General features: G+C 40.4%; 1 protein-coding gene across 6 annotated transcripts in view; it reads right to left on the bottom strand.

Annotated features, from left to right (window-relative positions):
- Nucleotides 1-835: 835 nt before the first annotated feature.
- Trmt61 (tRNA methyltransferase 61) overlaps nucleotides 836-22312 on the bottom strand; it is a 97855-nt gene continuing 76378 nt past the window's right edge. For 5 of the 6 annotated variants that reach the window (XM_076180237.1, XM_076180241.1, XM_076180240.1 and 2 more), the window contains 2 exons: nucleotides 20136-20258; nucleotides 836-1293 (listed from right to left, as the gene is read on the bottom strand). In XM_076180237.1, the coding sequence (XP_076036352.1) occupies nucleotides 925-1293; nucleotides 20136-20258 (492 nt within the window). In that variant the 3' untranslated portion in view covers nucleotides 836-924. The remainder of the gene's footprint in view (nucleotides 1294-20135; nucleotides 20259-22312) is intronic. The other variant, XM_076180242.1, reaches the window with a different exon arrangement.

Below are 22312 nucleotides of genomic sequence, written 5' to 3'. Positions count from 1 at the left end.
GCCATCCTCTCCCCTTGTACATCTTAACATCTTACTTTTATCCACATTTATTTTCAACTTCCTTTTTTCACACACCTTCCCAAACTCTGTCACTTTCTTAATCCCTCCTCTGATCCTGCTACAAGCAGTGTCGTCAGCAAACAAATGGCTTATCTTCCATTTTTTTTAACCATCTCCAATTCCCAGCCCATTACCCTTGTGTTTACCTCTCGCACCACCCCATCCATGTATAAATTGAACAGCCAAAAGCAACATAACACATCTCTAGCAAAGTCCTACCTTTACCTCAAACCACTCGCATATATATTTACTGGCCTTCTCCCCCTTGTAAGGAAGGTGGCTGAGTCAAAGAATAAACCTATATCATACACTACATAGCCCATTTAACATTCTCCCCATCTTAGTATCTCATAAAGGATCATGCTTGTTCTCTGTCACACTACTCAGGTCAAGAGCAATGCAGTGAGGGACATTACTTCCACAGCCAGAGCCGTTTTACATCCAAAGCTTCATCATATGATAATGACACCCTTCTCATCCATGCAAGATAATTTTCAAAGGAAATGAGTAGAACATTTAGAACATTCCTTTAGAATAGATGTTATCATTTCATGCAATCACAATCTCCATTCCTCTTGTGCACTCTTTCTTCCTTGCTTTAAAAACATACCATATGCACCCAAAGTCCCCTTCATCTCATTTACCCACCTAATTTCTGGTTCACCTGTCAAGCTCACTCCGTCCACTTCTGCTTTCCACCCTCTCTATGATAGTGTTTCTTAATTAATTTTATTTGCTTAAACCACCTCAAGGGGAATAAAAGAGTATAATTCTATCATGTATTTATATTTCAATTTAAACAAATGCAGATAAATATCCATACAAAAGGCATAAAAATATCTTTAGTAAGAAAAATATCCATTATTAAATTGAAGGTGGTAGGGTTGCAAAAGTTAAGAATCCAGTGTGTCCAGGCATTTTTAACAAGGGGACAGCAGTTTTAAAAGTTGTCTTGTTTTCCTTTTCAACTTTCTTCTCTGTATCACCTTTTCTATCATTCTCATTCCCTTTCTGAATACCATTCACCTCTTCCTCTTCACTTTCCTCATCATTAAGTTTTATCCTTTCTATTTCTCTGCTTTTATTCTCAATTACTTGTTCCCCATCTTCATTCATGCTGTGCTCTTCTTCTTGAATTTTCTTATCATCTACTTCCAATTTCTTGTCGAGTTTTATCTTCTTGTCCGTCGATTTTCTCTCCTCTTCACCATCTTCTCTTTTATTTCCATATTTCTTTAAAAAGAATAGAATGAAAATAATAGAATGATAAAAAGCAGACCAAATGATACAAATATATAAACTTTATACAACATTGTACATACATACATATACCAAAGGCTTTTTCCCCCTTGCATGGGGGGTAGCCAAAAAAGAAAAAGGCACAGAAAATACTCCCACCCATTCCATTTCCTATATATTCCACTCCCCTCCACCCTCCTCCCTCCCTCTCATCTTGGCACCTCCTTGATAACGGGTCATACCTGCATCCTGTCCACTGCCCTGGGTCAGAAGCAGTGGCGCAAGACACAGCACATCCACAGCAAGGCTGTCTCATAAATTCAGCGACCCCCTTTCTCCGTCCCCCCATGCAGAAAAGGAGAAGATGGGGAGAAATCCCTTCGGGCTGCATCAATTTTTTTTCTCATACATACTACATCACCCCCCCATCCCCCACCCACTCCCCCTCATGCATCACAGCATCATCTATACACAACCCCTCTCCATTCACCCCTATCTTCTGTCCTCTCCTATTCTTCTTCCACAGACATTCCTCTCTTTTGTAAAGCCCCTTTCACCCTATCCATCCATCTCATCCTAGGACGCCCCCTTATATTCACTCCTTCCACCTCTGCCTTCCACACTTCTTTTACTAATCTTTCTTCACTCATTCTTTCCATGTGTCCAAACCATTCCAATACTCTTTCATCATCCCTATCTCCCAGCTCCCTTTCCACCCCTGCTCTCCTCCTCACCTCATTTCTCACTCTATCCAGCCTAGTAATCCCCATCATACTTCTCGGACATTTCATCTCAAACACATTCAAACTCCTCTCTTCCTCTCTCATGTTCCATGTTTCAGCCCCGTACAGTGCTGCTGGCACAATCACTCATTCATATAACCTCCTCTTGGTATCCAATCCCAAATGTCTATTTCTCATTACACTTTTTAATCCACCAAGACATTTACTCGCTTCTCTCAATCTACATTCTACCTCCACTCCTCCCTTTCCTGCTACATTCGCACCCAAGTATCTAAAACTATCCACTTCCTCCAGTCTTTCACCCTTAATGCTCACTTCCAGCCTGCTGTCACTCTCTCCCCTTGTACATCTCATCACCTTACTTTTACCCACATTTATCTTCAGCTTCCTTCTTTCACACACCTTCACTAACTTCCTTAATCCCTCCTCTGATCCTGCTACAAGTGCAATGTTGTCAGCAAACAACAACTGGCTCACCTCCCCTGACCCGCTACCCTTGCATTCACCTCTCGCACAACCCCATCCATGGAAAGTTTGAACAGCCAGGGTGACATAACACATCCCTGACGAAGTCCCACCTTTACCTCAAACCATTCACTCTCTCCATTTCTAATCCTAACACAAGCTCTACTACTCTCGTAAAAACTTTTGACTGCTCTCAACAGCTTTCCTCCTATCCCATATATCTGCCAAAAAAACATCCTTACCTATTCCTATAGCTTTCTCACATATCTGTCTTACCACAAAAATCTGATCTACACAACCCCTACCTGTCCTAAATCCACACTGTTCCTCACCAATTACTCCTTCTGTTCCTCTCCTAATCTTCTCAATCAAGACCCTCCCATAAGCCTTCCCAACTACACTCAACAAGCTGATCCCTCTGAAACTACTACACTCACACTTGTCCCCCTTTCCCTTGTAAAGCAGAACTATACAGGCACTCCTCCAGTCCTCCGGCACTCTACCCTCTCTTAAACAAACATTAACCCCTTCCATACGGTGCCGCATACGTAGGCGGCATGAGGAGCAAGTGGATACGCGAGGCTGCCATATCGGCGTCTTGATTATATTTATTGTAGTTGCCCCTGCGTAATGACATACTCTCTAAACTGTCATCACATTTTCTATGGTTATCAAAATTCACGGGTGAAAGAGAGAACGATCGATATAAGTGGCGACTATATTTTATGATGCGAGTATTATTACGACACATCGTACGTCTGGCAGCTAATGCTGCCCGCGAGATTTTGGCCCGTACTGAAGAGGTTAAATAACCTCACCAGCCAGTCCACCATCACTGTACCTCCTTTCTTCAGACATTCTGCATGGCATCCATCCAACCTAGGTGCCTTACCTGCTCTCATCATCTTAACAGCTGCTTTCACTTCATCCTTCCCTATTTCTCCTCCATTTTCCTCACTCATCACTCTCATTTTCTTAGCATTTCCCACTGCAACTACCTTTCCCTCCCTATCCTCCTTCACATTAAGCAACTCCCTAAAATACTCTGCCCACCTTCCTCTCACTGCCTTCTCTTCCATTATCATCTCTCCATCTGCACCTTTTACCTTTTCTTCTCTACTTGATCGCCTCCTCTTTCTCTTTTAACTTCCTTCCAAAACATCTTTTTATTACTTTCAAAATTTTCTGTCATACTCTTACCCTATTTCACATCTGCTCTCTTTCCTTCCTTTATCTTATGCTTAACTTCCCTCCTCTTTACTTTGTACCTCTCATATGATTCCCTCGTCCTAATTTGTAACCAATCTATGAATGCCTGGATTTTCTCTTCTACACCTTTCTTTGCTTCCTCATCCCACCACTCACTACCCTACCTTCTATTTCCTCTCACCCTCCTTGTTCCACACACCATCTTTGCACACCTTATGACTCCCTCCTTGAACCATCCCCATTCCTGCTCCACTCCTAGTTTTACTCTATCCTTTACTCCCTCCCACTTCTCTTTCAGCTTCTTATACTCATTCTCCTTTTTTTTTCTCTCATTTAAGCAGTTCACTCCAAGTACCTCCCTACCTTCTGCCCTTTTCCTCTTTCTCCACCTATTCTCAACTCTCAATTTACCTTCCACCAGATAATAATCTGATATTCCCCCACTCTCTCCCTTTAGAACATGCACATCCTATCTCTCTCATTTGTCTTAGGTAATTTTTAAATAATATATATATATATATATATATATATATATATATATATATATATATATATATATATATATATATATATATATATATATATATATATATATATGCTAATAAGAACACGGGTACGAGTGTTCACAGATGCAAAGTAGACCACTTGGAAAAAAACTAACAAAGCAGAGCACTTTCGTATATTACGAAAGCACTCTCCTTCGTTAGTTTCTTTTTCCAAGTGGTCTACTTTGCATATATATATATATATATATATATATATATATATATATGCAGGAACCCCATTTCACTGTGGGAAACAAAATGCAAGAAGAACCACTGGAGAAGATTAAACTGTAGAAAGTACGATCTTTCATGTATTACATCTTTAGACAAAATACAAAGATAAAAGCCACTCCCACCCACTCCACCATATCACACTCCACTCCCCTCCACCCTCCTTCCTATCTTGGGACCTCCTGGATGACGGGTCATCCCTGCATCTTGTCCACTACCCTGGGTTAGAAGCAGTGGCTCAAGACACAGCACATCCACAGCAAGGCCGCTTCATTGAATCTGTCCCCTCATGCAGAAAAGGAGAAGACAGGGAGAATTCCCTTTGGGCTGTGTCAAATTTTTCTCACACATATTACCTCACTCCCCATCCCCCACCCATTCCACCTCATGGATCACAACATCCATATACAACCATTCTCCATTCACCCGTCTTCTGTCCTCTCCTGTCCTTCCTCAACAGACATTCCCCTCTTCTCCAAAGCCCCTTTTACCCCATCCATCCATCTCATCCTAGGTTGACCCCTCATGTTCATTCCTTCCACACCTCTTTTACTAATCTTTCTTCACTCATTCTTTCCATGTGTTCAAACCATCCCAATACTCTTTCATCCACCCTATCTCTCAGCTCCCTTTCCACCCCTGTTCTCCTCCTCACCTCCTCATTTCTCACTCTATCCAGCCTAGTAACACCTATCATACTTCTCAGACACCTCATCTCAAACACATTCAAACTCCTCTCTTCCTCTCTTATATTCCATGTTTCTGCCCCATACAGTGCTGTCAGCACAATCACTCCTTCATACAATCTCCTCTTAGCATCCATTCCCAAATGTCTATTTCTCATTACACTTTTTATTCCACCAAGGCATTTACTCGCTTCTCTCAATCTACATTCTACCTCCACCTCCACTCCTCCCTTTCCTGCCACATTCGCGCCCAAGTATCTAAAACTATCCACTTCCTCCAGTCTCTCTCCCTTAATACTCACTTCCAGTCTGCTGCCACTTTCACCCCTTGTACATCTCATCACCTTACTTTTACCCACATTTATCTTCAACTTCCTTCTTTCACATACTTTCCCAAATTCTGTCACTAGCTTCCTCAATCCCTCTTCTGATCCTGTTACAAGCACAGTGTCGTCCGCAAACAACAGCTGGTTGATCTCCCACTTTTCTCCAATTTCTCTAACCATCTCCGATCCCTGACCCACCACCCTTGCAGTTACCTCTCGCACCACCCCATCCATGTATAAACTGAACAGCCAGGGTGACATAACGCATCCTTGACGAAGTCCCACCTTTACCTCAAACCTCTCACTCTCTCCATTTCTAATCCTGTCACACGCTCTTCTACTCTCGTAAAAACTCTTGACAGCTCCTAAAAGCTTTCTTCTTATCCTATATATCTGCGATACCTCCCACAGTGCCTTCCTGTCTACCCTGTTATAAGCATTTTCCAAATCCATAAAAGCCCAAAGTAGAACAAGAAAATAAAAACTTAACTTTTAAAGAAGTAGTAAAGGTGGAAGAAAATGCTAAAGAAACAGTTATTAAAGTAATTAAGGAAAAAGGAAATTGAGTCAGAGACACAGTGGATAAAAAAAGTGCATTGTAGTTTATGCCATTAAAGAAAAACATAATACACCTAGATACCAAAGAGAAAAAGATAAATAGCAAAAGCAATTCTGAAAGAGATACAAGAGGGACAGGTAATGGACAGATGGAAGAGGTACATAGGGTGGGGCAGTACTCTAGAGAAAAACAATATAGGCCACTAAAAATCAAACTAAGGTCTCAAATGATACATACATACATACATATACCAAGGCTTTTTCCCCCTTTCAAGGGAGGTAGCCAAAAAGGGAAAGGCATAAAAACACTCCCACCCATTTCATCCCTAAATACACTCCACACCCCTCCCACCCTCCCTCTCATCTGAGCACCTCCTGGATGACGGGTCATCCCTGCACCTTGCCCACCGCCCTGGGTCAGAAGCAGTGTCGCAAGACACAGCACATCCACAGCAAGGCCGCTTCATTTAATCAGTGACCCCCCCTCTCCGTCCCCCCTTGCATATAAGGAGAGGATGGGGAGAAATCCCTTCGGGCTGCGTCAAAATTTACTCATACATACTACCCCACCCCCCACCCACCCTCCCATTCCTCCTCATGCAATCACAACAGCAACAGAAATATAATAAAAAACAGCAAAGCTGGCAAATAGTGAAAATTACAAAAATGTATGGATAAAAAGAAACGAGTGATGGGGAAAAAGAGTGAGAAAATACACTTAGAAGTGAAGCAAAAGAGAGAGAGAAGAATGGAGACTGGAAAGATTGATTTTTTTGGAGAGTACTAGACCTGAGGCTGAAAAAATGTTATATAAAAAAAAGGAAACATAAGCAAATAAGGAAAAAGGAAAAATTAAAAATAACATATACCAACATAGACGGCATGATTTCAGGAATAAACATGTACGATTCATCACACTACTCACATTATAAAATATAGTCACTGCTGTATCACTTGTTCTCTTTTACTCTAGGTAATGATAAACACAGAAAACGTGATTAAACCAGTTCACAGAATCGGGAGGTACCTCATGTACAACTATAAAAAAAAAATATAATCAAGACGCCGACACCAGCATCCTTATGTACCCACTTGTGCCTCATGTCACCTGCATAGGCGTCATCGTACCGAAGTGGTTAAACAACATTACTAGCCAGTCCACTAACTGTACCTCCCTTTTTTTTTACACTTCGCATGACATCCATCCACTCCAAGTGCCTTGCCAGCACTCTTCATTTTCAAAAGTCTTTGTACCACATCTTTATTCTATATCTAATTTTCCTCTCCAATCATTCTTTTAGGACTTTCCCCTGCCATAATCCCTCCCTAACCTCCACATCCAACAACTCTAAACTACTCTACCCATTTTCCCATTTCCATCTTTACTTCCATTAACTAAGTTGAAAGGGAGGGGCAAGTTTGAGTTTGGGAGTGTAGTTAGGAGGGTGTCGGAAGTGAAAAGAGGATGAGGGAGAGTAGGGGTGACTATACTAGTAAATGAAAAGATAGGTGTGTGGTAGAGTGGAAGGAGGTTTCTTCAAGGTTGGATGAAGGTGAAACTGGGGAGATATAGGTCTTTGTAAGTGCATATGGGCCTGGTAATGAGAAATTGTTGAAGAAAGGGAGGCTTTTTGGATAGATCTAAATGAGTGCATAAAGGGTTTAGGAAGAAATATCAATGTAGTGGTATTGGAAGATCTCAATGATAAGGTAGGAGATGAACCAATAGATGGAGTTGTTGGGGAGTGTGGAGTTCCAGGAAAAAATCGAAGTGGAGAGATGATGGTAGAGAAATATCTAGGGAGTTGATAGCAAATAGTGTTTAGGAAGAAAGTACAGTATGAGTACACATGGGAGATAGTAGTGGATGGAAGGGTGGTAGATAGGGCTTTAATGGAGTATATAGTGGTAACCAGGAGAAGAGTAGGAAGAGTTCTGGATGTACATCTTCATAGGGGAGAGAGTGGGGGAATATCAGATCATTTATTGGTGGAAGGTAAGTTCAGAGTGAAGGATAGATGGAGAAAGAGAAAAAGGACAGAAGGTAAGGAGTTGCTTATTAGAGTAAACTGCTTAAATGAGAAAGAAAATCAAAAGGAGTACAAGAAGATGATGAGAGAAGAGTGGGAGAGAGTGAAGGATTGAGTAGTACTAGAAGTGGAACAAGGAGGGCAGGAGGAAATAGAAAGGCTGAGAGTGGTGGGATGAGGAAGCAAAGGAGGTTGTAGAAGAGAAACAAGCATTCACGGATTGATTGTAAAATGGGATGAGATAATCATATGAGAGGTACAAAGAAAAGAGAAGTAAAGCATAATATAAAGGAGGCAAGAAGGAGAGCAGATGTTAAATGGGGTAAGAGTGTGACGGAAAATTTTGAAAGTAATAAAAAGATGTTTGGAAGGAAATTAAGAGAGGAAGGGGAGGCAAATCAAGTAGAGAAGAAAAGGTAAATGAATGGTGCAGATGGAGAGATGATAATAGAAGAGATCAGTAAGAGGAAGATGGGTATATTATTTGAGGGAGTTGCTAAATGTGGAGGATAGGGAGGGAAAGGCCGTTGCAGTGAGAAGCACTAAGAAAATGACTATGAATGAAGAAAGTGGAGGAGAAATAGGAAAAAGGTGAATGCAGTTATTAAAATGATGAGAGCAGGTAAGGCACCTGGGTTGGAAGGGTGTCATATGGAGTGTCTGGTAAAGAGAGGTACAGTGATGGTGAACTGGCTGGTGAGGTTATTTAATGTTTGCCTAGAAGAGGGTAGAGTGCAGGAGGACTGGAGGAGTGTCTGTATAGTTCCACTTTACAAGGGAAATGGGGACAAGTGTGAGTGAAGTAGTTTCAGAGGGATCAGTTTGTTGAATGTAGTTGGGAAGGCTTATGGGAGGATTTTGATTGAGAGGATTAAGAGAGGAACAGAGAGAGTAACTTGTGAGGAAGTGTGGGTTTAAGAGAGGTAGGGGATGTGTGGATCAGATTTTTGTGGTAAGGTAGATATGTGAAAAAGCTTTAGGAAAAGGTAAGGGTGTGCTGTGTCTTGCTGCATTGCTTCTGACCCAGGGCAGTGGACAAGATCCAGGGATGACCCACTGCAAGAGGCTGGTAGATAAAGGTAGACAAGGTAGAGGGATAGGTGGCAAGACTTTCATTTTTATGAGTTGGATGTTTGGTAAACATCTAGGCAAAGGCGTTGCATAACCCCGCTCCTCATCTAAAGTTTATAAACAACTGCTGGGGACCCAATTTCATTGCTGTATTATGCTGATCAGCAATATGTAAACTAAACCAGTGATGCATTGATTTCGAGATTGCTTGAGTAAGCAGTATTGCTTAAGATGTTTGTAACAGTCTTTCTGATTGGAAAAAGGGTGGAGGAGAAAATTTGATTGGTTCATGGGAGTATAGTCACGTCCTTAAGGGAGGCACTTAGATGTAAGAGTAAAGATCATTGGACTAAAGAAATCATGACATCAATGCAAATTGACATGGTGATCAAATTGAGGATTCCAGTGGGGGATGTCTCTGGTGTACCTAAGACAATAACACTGTAGAAGAATTAATGAAGAAAATCAAGAAAATATCTCAATATTTTAAATTCCCCTATTCTATGCATATACTAAGTGGAACTTGACTAAGTTGGATGACCTGAGGCATGGGGCCCACAGATAAAAATAAGTTATGGAAATTGAGTAACTAACCTACATTAAGACAGATGAAAAGAAGTAAAAGTGAAAGGGGACCACTGAAGGGAACACAAGACATATTAGCAAACACTATTAACGACAGTGAAAGTAGTGGTAGATAACACCCATCATCCAGGAGGAGCAAAAAAAAAGAAGTGAGGGGCAGTGAATACGAGGTATGTGGGAATGAAATAGGTGGGAGTGGATTTATGCTTTTGACTTTGGCTACCTCCCTTATAAGGGGGAAAAAACTGTTGGTACATATATGTTCACTCATTCTTTCCATGTGTCCAAACCATCCTAATACTCTTTCATCAACCCTATCTCCCAGCTCCCTTTCCACCCCTGTTCTCCTCCTCATTTCTCACTCTATCTAGCCTAGTAATCCATATCATACTTCTCAGACATTTCATCTCAAACACATTCAAACTCCTTCTCTCTTCCTCTCTTATGTTCCATGTTTTTGCCCCGTACAAAGCTGTTGGCACAATCACTCCTTCATATAACCTCCTATTGGCATCCATTCTCAGATGTCTATTTCTCATTACACTTTTTAATCCACCAAGGCATTTACTTGCTTCTCTCAATCTACATTCTACTTCCATCCCCACTCCTCCCTTTCCTGCTACATTTGCACCCAAGTATCTAAAACTATCCACTTCCTCCAGTCTCTCACCCTTAATGCTCACTTCCAGCCTGCTGTCACTCTCTCCCATTGTACATCTCATCACCTTACTTTTACCCACATTTATCTTCAGCTTCCTTCATTCACACACCTTCTCAAACTCTGTCACTAACATTCTCAATCCCTCCTCTGATCCTGCTACAAGCGCAATGTCGTCTGCAAACATCAACTGGCTTATTTCCCACTTTTCCTCATTGTCTTTAACCATCTCCAACCCCTGACTCACTACCCTTGCATTCATCTCTTGCACCACCCATCCATGTATAGATTGAACAGCCAGGGTGGCGTCCTAGGGTGAGATGGATGGATGGGGTGAAAGGGGCAATACAAAAGAGAGGAATGTCTGTTGAGGAAGGACGGGAGAGGACAGAAGATAGGGGTGAATGAAGTAGGATTGTGTATGGATGATGCTGTGATGCATGAAGATTGGTTGGGGGATGGGGGGTGAGGAAGTATGTATGAGAAAAAATTTGACGCAGCCCGAAGGGATTTCTCCCCGTCTTCTCCTTTTCTGCATGAGGGGACGGAGAGCGGGGGTCGCCGAATATATGAAGCAGCCATGATGTGGATGTGCTGTATCTCATGACACTGCTTCTGACCCAGGGCAGTGGACAGGATGCAGGGATGACCCCTCATCGAGGAAGTGCCAAGATAAGAGGGAGGGAGGAGGTGTGGAGGGGAGTGGAATATGTAGAGAATGGAATGGGTGGGAGTGGTTTCTATGCCTTTTTCCTTTTGGTTACCCCCCATGTAAGGGGGAAAAACCCTTGGTATATGTATGTACATATATGTTATAACAGGGTAAACAGGAAGGCACTGTGGGAGGTATTGCAGATTTATGGGATAGGGGGAAAGCTGTTAAGAGCAGTCATGAGTTTTTATGAGAGTAGTTGAGCCTGTGCTAGAATTAGGAATAGAGTGAGTGGTCTGAGGTAAAGGTGGGACTTCACCAGGGATGTTTCATGTTGCCTTGGCTGTCCAATTTATACATGGATAGGGTGGTGCAAGAGGTAAATGCAAGGGAATGGGCCAGGGATTGTATATGGTTAAAGAAAATGGAGAAAAATGGGAGACAAACCAGTTATTTACCTAGTTGTATTATATGGGAAGGGGAGCTATGCTTGTGGTGACCCATTTTTGTATCTTGCAAGATCAAATTTGTTCTTAACTTGTTGTATTGTGTTTGCACACACTATTTCTTCATTCAATTTGTTCCATATATTCATCACTCCATGTGGGAAGCTGTTCTTTTTCAGGTCTCTTCTGTAGTTATCCTTTTTTGAGTTTCATTGCATGTCCTCTTGTTTTTCCTCTGTCCCACTTTAACAAGTCCTCTCTATCAAGGCATTCTTTTCCTTTCATAATTCTGTTGATGGTTATTAGGTCCACTTGTTCTCTTCTTTGTTCCATGGTTGGCAATTCCAGTTCTGCCAGTCTTTGTTCATATGTCAGGTTTGCAAATGTTGGGACCAACTTTGTCATTGCTCTTTGTATTCTTTCTAATTCTCTTATATTCCTTTTTGTACTGGATGACCATATCAGCTCTGCATATTCCAGTTTTGGCCTTCTCAGTGTTTGTAATATTTTTTTTATCATTTCCTTATCCAGGTATTTAAAGGCCACCTTTATTGATCTCAACAAATTGTATGTTTCTCCGACTATTTTATCTATATGTTTATCTGGCGACATGTCTTTGGTGCTGATTACTCCTAGGCCCCTTTCAGAAATTACTTTCTTTACTTCTTTTCCATCAATCTTATACTGTCCTGTTATTCTCTTCTTGCTTTTTCCAAATTCAATTATACTGCACTTTTTGATGTTGAATTCTACCTCCCATCTCTTGCTCCACTCTGCAATGAGTCACAGTCTATTTCGGAGTTTATTCTCTTTAATAATTTTGCGTCATCTGCAAAGCAGTTCATGTAACTTTCAATGCCTTCATCCATGTCATTTACTTACATAGCAAACATTATATTTCAGAGCCAGTACTGACCCCTGTGGGATGCCACTACTCATTTCTTCCCATTTTGAATATTTGTCTCTGAGCACCACTCTCATTTTTCTCCCATGTAGGAAGTCCTCCATCCAATTCAATTGTTTTCCATGTATGCTTCCTACTGTTTCCAGTTCATATAGTAATTTTCTTTGTGGTACTTTATCAAATGCCTTTTGTAGGTCTAGGAGTGCACAGTCTGCCCAGCCATCCCTTTCCTGCAATATATCTATCAATCTTGAATAGAAACAAATTAGTAGTACATGATCTTCCTTGTCTGAATCCAAATTGCCTCAGGTTCAGTACATTATTCTCCTCCAGATATTTTGTCCATCTATCTTTGATGATTCTCTCACAAATTTTGACTATTGTACTTGTTAGGGACACCGGTCTATAATTTGTTGGATCTCTTATTTCCCCCTTTATATATCAGCACTATAATGGCATTTTACCAGTCTCCTGGTAGTTTTCCTTCTTTGAGAGAGCATTCTATTATTTTGTATATTTTTCCTGTTAGGTCGTCTATACATCCCTTCAGTATCCAGTTTGCAACTCCATCTGGTCCATGTGACTTGTTGACGTCTAGCTTTAGTATTTGATTCCTTATTTCATTCTGAATAATGTTTATTTTCTTCAGTGGAGGAAATCTTACTTCAGTTTTTTCTTATCACAGTTTTGTAGATTTTTATCCTCTTTGGTGAATACAGATATGAAATGTTTGTTCATAATATCTGCCATTTCTATCTCTTCTGTGTATTCTCTATTACCTTGATGTAATTTGTGTATTTCCTGTTTATTTTTTTAGCTTGCCATTTATATATCTATAAAATAGTTTGGGTTGATCTTTACATTTATCTATTATGTCCTTTTCACAATTTCTTTTTTCTTTTCTACGTAATTTCACATTCATTTCTTAGTTTGGTATATATTTTCCATTTTTTCCCATCTTTTCCAGGCTTCATCTCTTCTGTATTTTGCCTCACTGCACTTTTTATTATACCAGGATTTTATATATACCCTTTCATGTTTTTGTCTAGGTACATACTTATTCACACCCTCATTATAAATTTCCTTCCAAATTGTCCATTTCTCTTCCACCTTTGTTTCTTCATTATTAAAATTCTTCCAATTTGCTTCTCGAAAGAATTTTCTAAGTTTCTCAAAATCTGTTTTGTTGTACATTAGTCTTCCTTTTCTGTGTTTTTCGTTAATTTCTATATTTGTTTCTTCATTTAATTCTAGTTCCATTAGTATGTGATCACTTTTTCCAATTGGTGTCTTGTATTCGATTTTATCGACAATTTCGGGTTCTGATGTGAATATCAAATCCAATCTTGAGGGTTCATTGTTATTTCTATATCTGGTGTTTTCCTTGACCCATTGCGTCAATGTGTAATCAATGGTCATTTCCAGTAATATGTTTCCCCAGTGATCTTCTTCACCTTTCACAGTCATCTCTTCCCAACATATTTGTTTCAAGTTAAAATCACCCATAATTTCATTTAGTGTATTTCTTGTGTCTTCCAGTATTTTAGAGGGTTCACTTTCATTCCATGCATGAGTTTTGGGTGGGACATAAATCACTGTATATTTTCTATTTTTTATATCTCAATCCTCAACTCTTATCATAATCAATTCCACATTGTTCTCTCCTTCTGTAATTTTTGTCACATTTAGGCCTTTCTTGGTTAATAACATCACTCCTCCACACTGCTTTCTCTATTTCTGTACCAACAAACCAACAAATACATACTCCTTGTCCACTATTTGATGGTAATGATCCTTTCAATTTTGTCTCCACAATCCTCATTATATCTGGTTTTTCTTGTTCTAGATAGTCATTCAATTCACCTATTCCTGATATCAATCCATCTATGTTGGTATATGATATCTTTAATTTTTTTTGCTTTTCTTCCTTTTGTTCTTTCTCCAGCATTTCCTTTTCTCTTATGTACCATTTCCTCAGTCTCAAGTCTATCACTCTCCAAAAAACTCCCTTTCTTTTTCAGTTCTTTTCTCGTTCTTTTCCTTAGCTTCCTCCTTAAGTGTTTTTTCCTTTTCTTTCCCTCATCACTCAGTTCCTTTTTTAGCCCTAGATTTTTGTAGCTTTTACTTTTTGCTAGTTTTCCTACATTTGTTAATATTTCTTCTGCTATTCTTTGTGAATTAAGTTATATTTAAGAGGTCTATTCTTCTCTTCAGAATATTTGCCCATTCTATAGATATCTTCTATTGCCTTATCATGTCCTCGTCCCTCCTCCTGTATTTCTTTTAGTATATCTGTCACTATATTCTTTTCCTCTTTTTCCCTTTGGGACTTTATTAGACCATGCTTTTCTTTGATACCGTAGATTACAATACATTTTCTTTTATCTATTGTGTCTCTTACCCAATCTCTTTTTTCTTTTATTCTATTACTGTGTCCTTTGTATTCATTCATTCATTTGTTCTTTGACTATTTCTTTAAATAGTATTTTTTGGTTTTCTTGGTCTTCATTTGGTTTTTAATTTCCATCATGTTTGATTTTTTTTTATATTTTCACCAACTTTACCTGTCTCTATTAATATTTTTTCATTAACTTCCCAACAAAGTTTCATTTTTAATTGTGTCTTCCATTTTCCATCTTTTCATTATCATTTTTTACTTTAGCCAGTTCCTTTTTCATTTCTTCCAATTCCCTAACTAATAGTGCATTTTCCTTCCTCAATTCACTCATCTCTTTATATAATTGATTATGTTCTCTTTTCCATTCAACAATATCCCTTTTCATTTCAAATATTTCTTGGCTTGTTAATGTGTTTTTGAGGTCGAAACCTCTTTCTGCTCTGAATCCATGAAATGATTCGTCTTCATATCTGGGGCTATCTATGTTACATATTTTCTTCCTAACTACTCCCAATGGTGTTTCGTACTTACTCATATCCAATCTCTGTTGTCTCTGTGTAAATTGTGCTTGTAGCAGAATCAAAGGAGGGATTGAGGAAGTTAGTGATGGAGTTTGGGAAGGTGTGCTAAAGAAAGAAGTTGAAGATAAAGGTAAGGTGATGAGATGTACATGGAGAGAGGATGGCAGCAAACTGGAGGTGAGTATTAAGGGAGAGAGACTGGAGGAAGTGGATAGCTTTAAATACTTGGATGCGAATGTGGCAGGAAAGGGAGTGGAGGTAAAGGTAGAATGTAGATTGTGAGAAGCATGTAAATGCCTTGGGGGATTAAAAAGTGTAATGAGAAATAGACATTTGGGAATGGATGCCAAGAGGAGATTGTATAAAGGGGTGATTGTGCCAACAGCACTGTATGGGGCAGAAACATGGAATATAAGAGAGGAAAAGAGTGAAAGTTTAAATATGCTTGAGAGTATGGCAGGGGTTACTAGGCTGAATACAGTGAGAAACCAGGAGGTGAGGAAGAGAGTGGGGATGAAAAGGGAGTTGGGAGATAGAGTTGATGAAAGAGTATTAGGATGGTTTGGACACATGGAAAGAATGAGTGAAGAAAGATTAGTAAAACAGGTGTGGAAGGCAGAGGTAGAGTGAACATGAGGGGGCAACCATGGATGAGATGGATGGATGGGGTAAAAGGGACATTAGGAAAGAGGAGGATGTCTGTTGAAGAAGGAAGGGAGAAGACAAAAGATAGGGGCGAGTGGAGAATGGTTGTGTTTGGAAGATGCTGTGATGAATAGAAAGGGGTGGGTGGGGGATGGGGGGGGTGAGGGAGTATGTCTGAATGATATTTTGATGCAACCTGAAGGGATTTATCCTTGTCCTTTTTTTTTACAACATGAGAGGATGGAGAGGGGGTCACCGATTAAATGAAGCTGCTTGCTGTGGATGTGCTGTGTCTTGCAACATTGCTTCTGACCCAGGGCAGTGGGCAAGATCCAGGAATGACCCATCATCCAGGAGGAGCCTAGAAGAGGAAGGGAGGAGTGGTGTATGGAAGTGGATTATGTGGGAATGAAATGGGTGGGAGTGAATTATGGCTTTGACTTTGCCTATTTTCCTTGTAAGGTGGAAAAATCCCTTGGTATATGTATGTATACACTTCCATTAACATCTGTCCATCTGCACATTTCACCTTTTCCTCTCCACCTGACTCATTCCACTTCACTCTCTTCATTTCATATTTTTTTTATTCTTCTCAAAAATTTGTCATACTATTACCCCATTTTACATCTGCTTTCTTTTTTGCCTCCTTTATATTACGTTTCACCTCTCCCTTTTTCTTATACCTCTCATATGCTTCCTAAGTTATACTTTGCAACCAATCCACAAATGCTCACTTCTCTTTTACTACCACATTCACCTCATCATCCCACCACTCACCCTTCCTTTTATTCCCTCCCACCCTCCTTGTTCAACATATCATCTATGCACACCTTGTCACTTCCTCCTTAAAACAAACCTATTCATCTTCTATTCACCTCTACTCTATCCTTCACATCCCACACTTTTCTCAGCTTCTCCTTATATTCCTTCTCCTTTTACTTCTCATTCAAATTATTTACTCTAAGCACACCTCTATCTTCCACCCTTTTCCTCTCCCTCCAACTACCCTCATTTCTCAATTTTCCTCTACCAAAAAATTATCTGACACTCCCTCACTCTCTCCCCTAAAAACATTTGACATCTAAACACTTCTTATCCTTCCTTTAGGTACCACTACATTTTCCATTAATGCTTTATCAACCTCTTCAATACAATTAAAATTCTCGTGCACAGCATCGGGTGCCTGAGGTATGATGATTGATGCATCACAATACTTGTATGATAAAATATCAAGTCACTGCTGTATAACTCATTCTTTCACTGAGTAATAATAAACACAGAAAATGTGATCAAGCCAATTCACAGAATTCAGGGTTCACCCAGCTACAACTACAAAATAAATATAATCAAGACGCCAACACCATTATCTTCATATACACACAAGCCTTATGACACCTAGGCATCATTGTATGGAAAAGGTTGATCATCTTTCCATCCACCACCATTTCCCATGCATACTTATGCATGACTCTTCTTAAACACTGTATTTGCTATCAACCACTCCCTTTTTAGACACATCTCCAACATCAACTCTCCACAATAATTTTACCTGGCATTCCAAAATTCTATACTACTCCATCTATTGGTTCATCTCCTACTCTAGCATTGAGATCCCCCAACACTACTACATTGACACTCCACCCAAACAATTCTAAATCCTGATTCAAATCTCTCTAAAAAGACTACCTTTTCACTTTTCTCATTACCAGGTCCATATGTTCTCACTAAAAACCCGTATCCCCCATTCCAGTTTCATCTTCACCTTGAAGATACTTCCCTCCGCTCCACCATATGCTTTTTTATTCATCACTCACCAGCAGAGCTACTCCTTCCCTCACTCGTCCCCTCATCACTCCCAACACTCCCCACCACACTCCCAAACTCAAAATCATCTCATATCTTTCAACTTAGATTCATTTAATAACACATCCATCTTCTTCACAAACACACTGCCTATTTCTTCTCTTTTACTCTCATCTGTGCTACCCTTTTTGAAGGTAATACAAGGGTAATAGGCAAGGTACTGGAGTTGGTTAACCTCTTCAGGACAGGCCTTAAATCTTGCGGGCAGCAGCCGATGCCAGTCGTACGACGTGTCGTAATAATACTAGCATCATAAAATATAGTCACCGCTTATATCGATCGTTCTCTCTTTCACCCGTGAATTTTGATAACCATAGCAAATGTGATTACAGACAGTTTAGAGAGTATGTCATTACGGCAACTACAATAAATATAATCAAGACGCCGATATGGCAGCCTCGCGTATCCACTTGCTCCTCATGACGCCTACGTATGCGGCACCGTATGGAAGGGGTTAAGAAAATGGAGAGAAGTGGGAGGTGAGCCAGTTGTAGTTTGCTGATGACACTGCACTTATGGCAGAGTAGGAGGGGCTATAGAGGAATTTAGAGATGGAGCTTGGGAAGAAAGTTAAAGGCAAATATGTGTAAAAGTAGGGTGAGGAAATATATAAGGGGAGAGGATGGTAGTGAGTTGGAAGTCTTAAAGGAGGGAGGCTGGCAGATGTGGATAGTTTTAAGTATTTGGGGTCACGTTTAGCAGGAAAGGGAGTGGAGGTGGAGGTAAATTGTAGACTGAGAGAAGCAAGTAAATGCCTTGGTGGATTAAACAGTATTATGAGAAATAAGCATTAGGGTATGGATGCAAAGAGGAGATTATATGAAGGAACAATTGTGCCGATGACACTGTTATGTGGCAATTTGGAATTTAAGGAACAATTGTGCCGATGACACTGTATGGGGAGATTTGGAATTTAAGAGCAGAAGAGAGGAAAAATTTGAATGTGTTTGAGATGAAATGTCTGAGAAGTACGGAAGGGGTTACTAGGATAAACAGGGTGAGAAACAAGGAAGTGAGGAGGAGAGCAGGGGTGGAAAAGGAGATGGCAGATAGGATAGAACTTGAAGGGATGACCGAGGATGAGATGGAGGGATGGGGTGAAAGGGACTTTGACCAAGAGTGTTGAGTATGGAAGAAAGCAACAGGTAGGGGCGAGTGGAGAATGGCTGTGTATGCACTTACTACTGTACGATAACATGCAGTCAATACCTCAGTACAGGGTATTAGGAATTAGAAAGCTAGTGTTCTATTCCTGCATTTCAGGTTGGCAGCCATCTTCAGGCAATCAACTTTAAAAATAAATACATATACCAAGGCATTTTCGCCCTTACAAGGGAGGTAGCCAAAAAGAAAAAGGCATAAAATCATTCCCACCCATTCCATCCCTGAATACACTCCACTCCCCTTCACCCTCCCTTTATCTTATCACCTCCTGGATGACGGGTCATTCCTGCACCTTGTCCACTGCCCTGGATCAGAAGCAGTGTCACAAGACACAGCACATCCACAACAAGGCCGCTTCATTAAATCGGCGACCCCCCTCTCCGTCCCCTCATGCAGAAAAGGGGAAGACGGGGAGAAATCCCTTCGGGCTACATCAAATTTTGCTCATACATACTACCTCACCCCCCATCCCCCTGCCCATTCCACCTCATGCATCACAACATCATCCATATACAACCATTCTCCATTCACCCCTTTCTTCTGTCCTTTCCCGTCCTTCCTCAACAGACATTCCCCTCTTCCCCAAAGCCCCCTTCACCCCATCCATCCACCTCATCCTAGGATGTCCCCTTATGTTCACTCCCTCCACATCTGCCTTCCATACCTCTTTTACAAGTCTTTCTTCATTCATTCTTTCCATGTGTAAAAATAAATAAATAAAATAAATAAATCTGCTCAAATATTTACAACTTTCCACCTATACCACACAACACATTCTTATATAAACACATTCACACTCAAATCACAAAACAAGCATTTCAGAAGAGATTACAGAACTCCCCTACATCTTCATCAATCCCCTCCAGATAGTTGTACCTCAAAAATTCCTCTCAACAGAAGCAACAATCAAACTTATATGACTATGTTTAGGTCACCATCCCAACACCATTTTACCTATCACTGGTAGTGAAGATGGTGACTGGGACTAGTGCTTTCACTCTTTACATAATACAACACTAAATGATACAGACATCTTCCATTACTGACTTCCTTTATCAAACATATCACAATATTCTATAATGAAACCAATAATACTACACATGCATGAACAAGACGTGTTCATTTTTAAAACTAACCTGACTAGGGACATCAATGCTAGGGATTGTTATGGTTCTAATTTGGAATTCCCTAAGAAGACATTCTAGAGTGGTTATCTCCTGAAGGCCCATTTTCTCCATTATCTCGGCTGTACGCTGTACCTTAAAAAAGAAAGAATGGCAAAGATTATTCTACACTATGTCAACAGTTCCATATATAATAAATACATATACCAAGGGCTTTTTCCTCCTTACAAGGGAGGTAGCCAAAGTCAAAAGGCTTAATTCCACTCCCACCCACTCCACTCATTACCCCTCTCTCCCTCCATTCTTTTTATCTTGGCTTCTCCTGGATGATGGGTTATCCCTGCATCTCACCCATTGCCCTGGGTCAGAAGCAATGCTGCAACACACAGCACATCCACTAATCACTCCCTAACCACCCCATCTCCCACCCACTCTCTTCCATGTATCACAGCATCATCTATACACAACTATTCTCCACTCACACCTATCTTGTCTTCTCCCTTCCTTCTTCAACAGATATTCCACTCTTGCTCAACACCCCATCCATTGATCTCATCCTCGGTCACCACCTCATGTTCATTCCATCCTCCTCTGCCTTCCACGCTTCTTTTACTAATCTTTCTTCACTCATTATTTACATGTGTCTAAACCATCCCAATAATCTATCATCAACCTGATCTCCTAACTCCTTTTCTACCCTTGCTCTCTGCCTCACCTCCTCATTTCTCAATCTACCCAATCTTGTAACCCCTACCATACTTCTCAGACATTTGATCTCAAACACATATATAAAACATATATAAAACTTAGGAACAAATATGTGAATATACGCAGGAAAGAAAAAAGAAATTATGAAAAAGATATTATCGACAAATGTAAGGATCAACCTAAACTCTTTTACAGATATATAAATGACAAATTAAAGGATAAACACGAAATAATAAAACTGTGTGAAGGCGATAAAGAATATATAGATGACACAGAAATGTCAGCAGTTATAATCAGACATTTCAGGTCTGTTTTTACAATTGTGAGCTCACAAATTTGGGAAGATGGACAACAAGAAGGATCCCCTAAAATGAAAGAAATAAAGGTAATACAGAAAGAAATAAGAGACCAAATAAAAAACCTAGATTTTAGGAAATCGCATGGACCGGATGGAATTGCAAATTGGATACTGAAAGAGTATAGACGAACTGACAGACAAATTATACAAGATAATAGACTTTTCACTCAAAGAAGGAAAGGCACCGCAAGATTGGAAAGATGCAAACATAGTACCAATATGTAAAGGAGGAAACAAAGAAGATCCTACAAACTTCATACCAGTATCCCTTACAAGCACAGTAGCAGAAATATGCAAGTTATCAGAAACAAATAGACCAAACACTAGGAAGAAAACAAAATAGTAAACCCTAAACAATTTGGCTTTAGAAGTGGAAGATCTTGTACCACAAACTTAATATGCTTTTACATACATACATATACCAAGGCTTTTTCCCCCTTACAAGGGGGGTAGCCAAAAAGAAAAAGGCACAAAATCATTCCCACCCATTCCATCCCTGAATACACTCCACACCCCTCCACCCTCCCTCTTATCTTAGCACCTCCTGAATGACGGGTCATCCCTGCACCTTGTCCACTGCCCTGGGTCAGAAGCAGTGTTGCAAGACACAGCACATCCACAGCAAGGCCGCTTCATTAAGTCAGCGACCCCCCCTCTCCGTCCCCCCATTGCATAAAAGGAGAGGACGGGGAGAAATCCCTTCGGGCTACATCAAATTTTGCTCACACATACTACCTCACCCCCCATCCACCCGCCCATTCCACCTCATGCAATCACAACATCATCCATATACAACCATTCTCCATTCACCCCTGTCTTCTGTCCTCTCCCGTCCTTCCTCAACAGACATTCCCCTCTTCCCCAAAGCCCCCTTCACCCCATCCATCCACCTCATCCTAGGACGTCCCCTCATGTTCACTCCCTCCACATCTGCCTTCCACACCTCTTTTACTAATCTTTCTTCACTCATTCTTTCCATATGTCCAAACCATCCTAATATTCTTTCATCAACCCTATCTCTCAGCTCCCTTTCCACCCCTGTTCTCCTCCTCACCTCCTCATTTCTCACTCTATCTAGCCTAGTAGCCCCCATCATACTTCTCAGACACCTCATCTCAAACAC

The sequence above is a fragment of the Oratosquilla oratoria genome, chromosome 44 (genome assembly GCF_046742065.1).
Source record: "Oratosquilla oratoria isolate Oo_2021 chromosome 44, ASM4674206v1, whole genome shotgun sequence".
Taxonomy (NCBI): Eukaryota; Metazoa; Arthropoda; class Malacostraca; order Stomatopoda; family Squillidae; genus Oratosquilla; species Oratosquilla oratoria.
Note: the sequence above shows the minus strand (reverse complement) of the source record. Positions and strands in the feature narration are given on the sequence as shown.